We start from the raw sequence: 9099 nt of genomic DNA on the forward strand, positions 1-9099 counted from the left end.
TAAGAATGCTGCGCGGCGACGGTGACGAAGGGAAATGGGCAGCTTCAACGCTGGCGCAGGCCACGGAAGACGCATCGTGGCACCAGACGCAAGTGCCAGCTTTGGAGCGGGAGGGCGGGAAGGAGGCGGTGGGTTCTGGCGTGGCACCAACGAGTGCGCCGGCCCCAACACTTTTCTTCCGCTTTTTTTTCCGGTCGCTCCAAAGGCGACGAAAGTCACACGGAAAACAAAGACACGAACGCTGCGCGCCTCAGGGCCACTTTCGGGGAGGGTTGCACGCGCGGCTTGCGAGCGAGAGGCACGATGCGCAGAAGCCTCCGCTCCGTCATGTTCGCGTGGCGCGTACTTGTTCGCGTCTCAATGCGGAAAGAACAAGCGCCCCAGCGCACATCCGCCGGCTGCGAGGCCGCTACTTGACCGAGAGCGCGAGGCACACGCACACACACATATATTACTCACCACACTCAAGCGCAAAACTGGCGACAACCGGTCACCGTAGAATGCCATCCTCCGGAGTCCACCCACGCGGCAAGTGCTGCGGATGCATGCCCTCCACGAAACTAGAGCGCCAGCGGAAGATGAACTGGCCTACCGCGTGTTCACCGGTCTTGGCACCCGACGATGCATCGGAGTACTTTTCCAAGAGAAGACGCACCACCAGAAACGCGTGGCTGTCCACGTACGGCACCTCCGATACCTCACTATCGGCCGTCATATCCGCGGGTGGCGAGCTTCGCTGCGCAGGGCCGCCATTTGATTCCCTCGTCTCATCGCTGCTCGCTGGCTGACGCAGCCGCTCCTCCGCACGAGTCAAGGTGGGGAGCAGTGCCAGCAGCTCCGAATGCTCGCCGACCCAGTACCGAGTCAGCACACTGCGGCTCGAGTTGCCCTGCTGCACTCCAGCGCTCTCCCTGTACGCGTATCCAGCGGCGTCCGGCAATGCGGAAACTCCGGTCAAAATGAAACGTACGCCTTGCGCCGATGCGGCGCCATCACGCTCAGCGTGAAACACAGCGTCTTGAAGCTGCCAGCCGGCCTGACAGCTGTCCTCGCCTCTTTGGCGTGCGAAGAATGGGTAGACAGAAGCGTGTGTTTGCAGGTATTCAATCATCATGGTGCGCCGCTCCTCCGGGAGAATGGTGGCGGCAGCTGCACGAGCGGTGCCGGCCCTCTGACGGTGGCGTCTGTCGCTCCTCCTGCGCCCCGTTGGCGTCCCTGAAGGACGACAAGCACCGCCAGGTGTGGCCACTACGTTCTCCTTATCGATGCCGCTGTCGCACGCTTCTCCGTGCCTTTGCAAGGACTCGTAGTGATGGTGGAGCGCTTTGGCGAAGCTGAATACCTTGTCCAAAATCTCACGATGCACCATCAGCGAAAGAAAGTCTTGCATCCCTCGAAGCCGGAGGCGCGGGTGCAGATCGCAGTCTCTCTCAGGCACATCCTCGTGCCCCGGTGTGGGCAACACTCGTTCTTTCGCCTCCTCGTAAGCAGCAGACAGTGCGTTGATAGCCTGCTCCGTCTTCAGTATTACATCAGCGTACTCGTCCCGCTGCTTGCCGCGCAGATGCATGAGTGGAATGCCGAAGTCGTCGGCGACGTTCTGGCGCAGGCGATCGTACAACCGCCGAGACTTGGCAAAGCAGTGAGGGCACAGCAAAAGCAGGTCGTAGCTGTTGTGGCTCATGTACACACTCGGGAAAAAGCGGCGGTACATGAGTGGTACGACGGCAAACCGCACAAGCATCCCGCCACTACCGCACACGACGCAGATGTTCTCCTTTGGTTGCTTGAAGTAGTCCATGTTACGACGGATGTGCACGTCGTTGTAGCGAGAAAAGTCTGGCACGAAGCTGAGCTGAATGGCGGTCACCACCAAGTTATCCACCGAGTCAGAGAGCGTTGCCTTCTCTTCCTCCCTCACTATCGCGCCGGCAGGGGTGCGCCACTGCACCACCCTCGCTAGTCCCTTCTTGTTCACGTACCAATCCGCTTTGGTCTTGTCCACTGTAAAGACCAGCTGCATGTCGGGATCGAAGACGCTGATGTTGTCATAGTACGGCCGCTCACGGCCTTTGCACCACTGCAGCGGGTCACCCTCGTTTGCTGCAGTAGTGCAAGGTTCCTTCGACGCTGATGCGTTCACGCCAGCTCCAAGGGCATCGCATAGGATTCCCCCTGTCGCGTTTCCAGCGTCTTTCAGTGCAGCGGAGGTGCCTTTAAACGAGCTCATTGGCGGTCTGGCGCAGCAAGCCAGCACTTCACGGCAGTCAAGCTCTTTCACCGTACACCACGGCAAATGGGTTGCTGTGTTGTCTGAGTGCGTCGCACAGATCGGGTTGTCCACGATGAAGCCACCGCTCTTTAAAATGGCGACACAGACGTCGTACGACGCCTCAGCGTCTTGTGCTGCGTACTCAATCTGGAGCGGTGTTAGAGCGCCGTGACAGCCGCCCCAGTCGCTCATCACAACAGCCATGTCCTTGCCCAGCTCTCGCCCTGTGAGGGCACTGCACATGTTCTTGAGACTGCGCAAAGAGTCGGTTCTTACCAGAGTCACCTCCTGATTCGTGTGCTTGAGGCTGTGATCAGGCACCATGTCAGGCAAACAGGCATCTGCCAACTCAACCAGATCCACCGCTGACCGAAGCTGGGCCGCCGGGTAATCGCGATGGAGCTTCACCTCATCCCCATGGATGCCGACGCCGGTCTTGAATATGCGTCGGTTGTGGATGAGGCGCAACAGATCTGTGTATACTTTATGCAGAAGGGCCACCGAGTTTTGCCTCTGCCCCTCACGGTAGCACGGCCAGCAAGCCGACGCAGGAGCGAACGGGTCGCGGAGAACATCGGCGAAGCCACCGGCGGTCAAGGCGTGCAAGTGGATCCACTTAACCACAATTGTGCACGAGTACGTGCTTAGCTGAATCGTTGCGACGGGCCCCAGCAGTCGTCGCGCCTTCGACTTTCCAGACGTACCGCATGCCATTGGGGGTCTGTTGGTGTCGCTGTCCGCATCGGGTACTTGGAGTGTCGTCGTCCATTCCATGTCGAATCCAACGAAGCCGTAAGACACAGCTTCAGCAGAGAGGACTTCCCATAGAGAGTGGTACTGCTGTGCATCGATCACTCTCCAAATCGGATCGATAACAAGGCGCCGTCGCACCATGGATGCGGCCTAAAAGTGGCCTCTGTGTGGCAATCATCTCAACGCAAAAGACAACAGACGAAAGAAGTCCGAAGACAGAACAGCGAGAGAGCAAGTAGGGAGACGAAGAGCAGCAAAGAGTAGTGAAGTGGAGGAAGTTCATATGCGAGATGCGCGTCTTTATGGGAACCAAAAAGGGCCAAGGGAGTCGCACAGCGCGGCACTTCATGAGCAAACAGAAGTTGGCAGTTTCGGGAGCAGTCACAGTGCACGTCTACAGCTTCAAAGTCATGCAGTGTTACGCTATCGAGAAACGGCATTGTGTGTGTGTGTTGGGCCTTGTGATCCAAGCAAAGAAATGGTGAATGGGTGCTGTAGGATCCTCTCAGCACTACAAGAAGAAAAAAGAGAATGAAGACACAGCAGTTACAGATGTGCATGGCTACGCCGCTAAAGCAGCTTGCAGCCAGTCACAATGCAGTCGCGACAGCCACAGAGCAGCCACGTGGGAAAGAATAAAAGGGATAGAGAATGACGTCGAAGGCACGATGCATTGCAATACATCTTCACACCTCACTCTAACTGGCGACTTTCCGCTTTCCGTGCAACAGTATACCACTCTGCTCTCCCTCCATTCGCGCTCTGGACAACACTACGAGCAAATAGGTACACACACGTATCCCGCCTTTTTTGCATCACCCACGACACCCTGTCGTGGTAGGAAAACCGCAAAGGCCTACAAGGGCTCGGTTCCTCAAGATCTGAAAGAAGAAGAGCATAGCAGGGTACAGAGAAGGTGAGCGCTTGGCGAAGCATGCCAATGGAAATGACGGGGAGTCTTTACTCGCTTTACATCGCTTTGCGGTAAGCCCTTCCTTTGGTGCTCTTGCAGAGAGCCTTCAAGGAAGAACACCTCAAGACGTGCTCAAGAAAAAGGCTGTTCACATGCTGCTAAGATGGAGTTATGATACGACAAAGCAAGCAATGGGAAGGGAAGAACCCGTAAGGTATGTACATTTTGTAGCACGAAAGAGACCCGCATTGCTCTAGAAGTCCCGGATGTTTTCAACCGCCTTCAGCTCTCTCTCCGCTTGGTGGTCGGAGCACAGCGCTGCAACAAGACCCTGCCAACGAATCTCATCGCTGGTTTGATTGTCCGGCACTAGAGGTCCGTTGCACACACCGAAGAGAGAAGTCAAAACATGAAGTGTTCGAAGGGTCTCCTCGATGTGCTCCGTGGAGGATCGTATGCGGCCAACCACCGCAGTTATCGAATTGCCACCGAGCAAGTCAAACAGCAGCGAAGTCTCTACAGATTTTGTGTACGGAATCACAGGCAGCTCGCCCGCGAGTGCTGTGGCGAGGTCTCGCAGACCCTGGCTAGACGCGTTCGCAAAGCGCGCGCTCTCGATGTCCTTCTTCTGCGATGCAAGCAAAGCGCTGCCGCACCAATCAAAAATGGTCAGTCGGCCAACTGTCTGGCACTGGCGCGCGACGCTTGTCCGTACACACTGGAGCTGGATCCAGGTATGTGAGCGGCCGTTGTAGTGCTGCCGCCGTTTGGCAAGAAGGTTGTCGATCACAATGGGAATGCTACCACTTGTGCAGTCGACGAAGCGCACGTTCTTTGGCTGCACAAATCCGTTCGAATCGCAGCACACCTCCGTGACGTTGTCTCCCGATGCACAGTCGAAGCCTCCACGCGCAGAAATCTCAACAACGGCGACACGGTAGGTGAAGCTGAAAAACAAGCGTTGTGGTTTCTCTCCCGCTTCCTTTGACAGGTATTTCGTGAAAAGAGGAAGGATCTCTTTCACGAGGCCGGTCTTCCCTGAGCGAAACCCGCCGACCGTCATAAGCGCCAACTGGTAGCCCGACCACACAAAAGCCAAAGGGCCGCAAAGCTCAGCGAAGACTTGCTCCACGGAGGCATCTTTATCAAAGCAGTAGTCGTACTGGTAGGTTGTCTCCTCTCCACAGTCACACACCACCAGCTTCGTGGAATCGGTGGCATCGACTCTCGCGGCCACATCTGCCACTGCTGCACCACTGATACCATCGCCAGCGATGGAGGCGAACACGGTAACCCGGCCCTGTAGTGCACTGAGGGTTCGATCGGTGCGAGCCAACCACATTTGCAACTCGTAAACCTGCTCTGTCACACTGTTTCGCTCGCCCGTGAACTTCTTTATTCGCCTCTGCAGCTTTTTTACCTCCTTTTGAGCGAACTCGAGCTCGTTGAGTGCGCCGCCGACGGTCGACGATCCGAAACTCGACTGCTGTTTCGTTTCCAAAGATATTGCCTGCCTCTCCTCCAGGTCTGCACGGGTCTCGTCCAACAGTCGTGCGAGCTCTGCGTTTTCCAGTTCTAGATTCGCTATTCGCGCAGATTTCCGCTCCAGCGCCTCATGCAACTGGGGGTTGGCTGCTTTGCGGTGTGTGATCATCTTCATGGACTCCTCCAGCTCTACCTGTCGCTGATGGGCAAGAGCAATTTGCTGCTTTGCATCGTTCAAACCACTCTGCATCACCGCTAATTCTGCTTTAAGACTGGCTACTACAGAGCGCAGCATCTCATTCTCACGCGCGAGTTCGGAAGCCTCCGGAGTGAATGAGGAGAGTTCAGCGACGCTTGGTTTCGACTGAGCTGTTCGCTCCAGTTTGCCCATTCTAAGCCGCAGCTCGATGTTCAGCTGGTTGGCCTGCATGAGCCTCTGCTGAAGCTCTTCACGTGCTAAGCTCATCTCGGGTGAAAACGGGGGTAACACCGGTGAAGACACCCCTACTGCTACGGACTCTGACACTGCTGCTGTTGCAGCAATGTCTCCAGTTTTCAGCGGCTCAATACTCATGTTGACGCGGCCTTCATTTTCCAAAGTCACCCGCAACCTCTCCACTTCCTCCATGAGTTTGTCGTACTGCTCTTCGGCGGCTTCCTCCTTCAAGGCAAGCTTTGCGTTTTCGGTCGCGAGAAAGGATGCCTTCCGCTGCAGCTCTTCGTTCAGCCGCATCAGCCCAGCGTTCTGCTCCCTCAGCTGATCCACCTCGTTGGCGTCGATAATGTCCATGTCTAGGAGTCCTGGGGGCGCAGATGGCGCTTGTGCGTTGAATAGCGGTGTTTCCTTCGCACTTTTATCCTTCGTGCCACGAAGCCACACCTTGCGCCGTGTGTCTTCGAGCTCCAGCTCGCGCACTTTGGCATCGCTCTTTTTGAGCTGCTCTCTAAGCTTCCGCACCTCCACAACACGTTCGGCAAGTGTGCACTCAAGTAGCTTTAGCCTGCTCTCGAGCTTCCGCAGTGACTCCTTCCAGTACTCTGCGCCAGCCTCCTCCAGAGCAGCCGAAAGAAATGTAGAAGGTGACTCTCCGCCTGAGTTATCCGAGAGAGCTTTCGGCCGATGCAGGGCAAGTAGGTCTTCGAGACGCTTTCGAAGAATGCTGTTTTCAGCGAGGGCTGCTTGAAGTTCGTCTCTTAGCTTGTTGTGTTCCTTCGCCGTTAGCGTTGACGCAGCCGGAGCTTGGTGACGTTCAATCCAGGCAAGATAATGTCGGTAGGCAGGCGCCCACTCCTTTTCTGTCTCGTCGAGGGCATCGCTCTGCCTTTGCTTTGAAATGAGGTAGCCTCCTACGTATTCGACAAGGAAGAGGATGCCCTTCTCTCGCAAGACGCCTTTTCCGTCCATGACCCCGGCATCCCACTGGCCACAGTACAAGTCGTCATTCGATTGCAAAAAAACGCCGAGGCCCTGCTGCTGGCCGCTACACCACTCACCGTCGTACAAGTCACCGTTGCCGTAGTAGAGGCGCCCCTCCCCTTGCCGGACGCCCTCGTTCCAATAGCCTTCGTAGCGGTCACCGTTCGACGCGAGCAAAAAGAGACCGTAGCCGTTCATTTCATTCCTCCTCCATGAGCCGACATACTCGTTCCCATTGACAAAAACAAACTGCCCTTTTCCTTGCTTCTTGCCCATGTACCACTGTCCAGTGTACTTGTCGCCGTTCGCGAAGGTGTAGCAGCCCTGACCGTGCTTGAGGTCTGCTTTCCACTCGCCCTCGTAGACATCGCCGGTTTTGGCGTAAGTGTAGACACCGTATCCTTCGACCCTCCCATCCCTGAAACTTCCCTCGTATGTGGCGCCGCTGGGGAAAGTGAACTTGATGTTGGTGCCATTCAAGAGCTTCTTTTTCTTCTTCACTGTTGGCTCGTTGCCTGCGGTAGTAAGTGTACCGCCGGTATCCGACGCTGATCCTTTCGGAGTCGCTGGAGCTGGCGCTGCCGCCTGTGCAGACGAGTTTATGCTCATGTAGTCAGAAGCTTTGCTTTCTTGGTCGTGAAATCAAAGGTGGGAAGTGGAGAACGATGTGGTTAAAAGAAGCCGGTGAGTGCCATGCAGAAAGGAAGGGGTGCACAGAGAGAAAGCTCGTCTCAGAATACCCGAGGTACACTAACGTGGATGAAAGGATGCTATTGATGCAGCAGCAGCGCGCTGTGCTGCACCCAAGAGAAAACTTGGCTGAAAGCATTAGCAACCTTGCTGAGATGAAGTTGGCCGTGGAGCAAGATAACGGATGGAGAGATAATACAGTTCGGCGACGACGGCAACGGAAAAACTTCTACGATCGAGAGTATGAATGTGCGCCAACACACACGATTACGCTGCCTTCGTGTGCGCCGTTGCTGCAGCTGCGCGAAAAGGAGCAGCGGATGCTTCGCGGCGAGGTTCTTGATGTCTCAGAAGCGTTGCACACTTCTTGACAGCGAGGCACAGAACGCAGATAACAAGCTGGATGTACATGTTGCGCTCCAGTCTCAGCCGCTTGTTGTCATGCTGCAGCTGCAGGCTTATGTCGGTGAAGCGCTGCTTCGCGGCATACTTGGAGTTCCACTCGAGGATGTGGAAAAGGAAGGAGAAAGACGATATGATGGCCATGGCGGACATAATTGTCAATCCGTTGATGTTATACCCTTCCACAAGGCGAGTGATGCGCTCCGCTGTGACGGAGATGGCTCGTATGGGAACGCAGTAGAGGAGAAAGAGAGTCAGGACTGGCACCATCACGAGGTTTACTTCAAGGGCGAGGAAGCTGACCATTTTCTTGCGGAAACCGGAGGAATGGCTGAGCGCGGGGGTACCTATGTGTAGATGAGCTGGGATGCGTGGCGGCACGCGTAAGCTGTGTGGATAATGAGAAAGTGTGGAGATCTGAGAGAGAAGAGGGATGTTTGCGAAGACCAGTGGAATCAAGCAGCTCTACTAGGGTTGCGCGGTGCTCTCGCTGAGAGTGGGCTGGGGTGTGCATTGGCCGTGGGTGCTTTTGGGAGGGGAAAAGTGAAGGCGTCGCGGGTGTTCTGTCGAGGATTTGTACGCTGACGGAGATTCCGGCACCGAGAAAGCAAACGCTTTTTTCTTTGGTGCTCGGTGTTGTCCCTTTTCGTTTCCGGGGGGCGGTTCAGGGAAGGTATGGGCCCCTGGCTTCGGCCCGCCCCGGCGGGGGAAGGGCGCGGGCGACCAACCTTCTCTTCTCTGAATTGGCAGCTCTTCGCTAAGCCGCGATAGCTCAGTTGGGAGAGCGTCAGACTGAAGATCTGAAGGTCCCTGGTTCGATCCCGGGTCGCGGCATACCGTTTTTCCCCGACCCGCCTCTGTAAAAAAGCGTCACCAGCAGGATTCGAACCTGCGCGCGAGATCGCAACTGATTTCTAGTCAGTCCCCGTAACCACTTGGGTATGGTGACTCCGTCTTGTTCGTTTGAAAAGTTTGAAGAGCCGTTGGCGAAAAATGTGTCTGCCTTGATGTCGCGTCTTTCCGCTCGGGCGTGCTGGTCGGCGCCGGGTTATGGGTGGGTCGGGGCTCCGGTTTCCGTTTACGGGGTGGGGGCCCCTTGGGGCGTGGTGGTGTGGGGTGGGGTGGGGTTGGGGGGTCGGGGGGGAGCGCCGCGCGGCGGGGGTGCCG

At 56.3% G+C, this 9099-nt stretch overlaps 3 protein-coding genes and 2 non-coding genes across 5 annotated transcripts; 1 reads left to right on the forward strand and 4 right to left on the reverse strand.

The window, feature by feature from the left end:
• Positions 1-490: 490 nt before the first annotated feature.
• On the reverse strand, positions 491-3166 carry LDBPK_312780 (hypothetical protein, conserved; the record flags this gene model as incomplete). Its single annotated transcript, XM_003863316.1, has 1 exon — positions 491-3166. One exon carries the CDS (start codon positions 3164-3166, stop codon positions 491-493), a length of 2676 nt encoding a protein of 891 aa, XP_003863364.1.
• A 1025-nt stretch (positions 3167-4191) lies between these two features.
• Positions 4192-7449, reverse strand: LDBPK_312790 (phosphatidylinositol-4-phosphate 5-kinase-like protein; the record flags this gene model as incomplete). The annotated part of the gene is made up of 1 exon (XM_003863317.1): positions 4192-7449. One exon carries the CDS (start codon positions 7447-7449, stop codon positions 4192-4194), a length of 3258 nt encoding a protein of 1085 aa, XP_003863365.1.
• A 348-nt stretch (positions 7450-7797) lies between these two features.
• On the reverse strand, positions 7798-8238 carry LDBPK_312800 (hypothetical protein, conserved; the record flags this gene model as incomplete). The annotated part of the gene is made up of 1 exon (XM_003863318.1): positions 7798-8238. The coding sequence occupies one exon, from the start codon at positions 8236-8238 to the stop codon at positions 7798-7800; it is 441 nt and encodes a 146-aa protein (XP_003863366.1).
• A 455-nt stretch (positions 8239-8693) lies between these two features.
• On the forward strand, positions 8694-8766 carry LDBPK_31_tRNA4. Its single transcript has one exon. It is a non-coding gene; the product is annotated as a tRNA-Phe (tRNA).
• A 34-nt stretch (positions 8767-8800) lies between these two features.
• Positions 8801-8881, reverse strand: LDBPK_31_tRNA5. Its single transcript has one exon. It is a non-coding gene; the product is annotated as a tRNA-Ser (tRNA).
• Positions 8882-9099: the final 218 nt, after the last annotated feature.

The sequence above is a fragment of the Leishmania donovani genome, chromosome 31, assembly GCF_000227135.1.
Source record: "Leishmania donovani BPK282A1 complete genome, chromosome 31".
Lineage (NCBI taxonomy): Eukaryota > Euglenozoa > Kinetoplastea > Trypanosomatida > Trypanosomatidae > Leishmania > Leishmania donovani.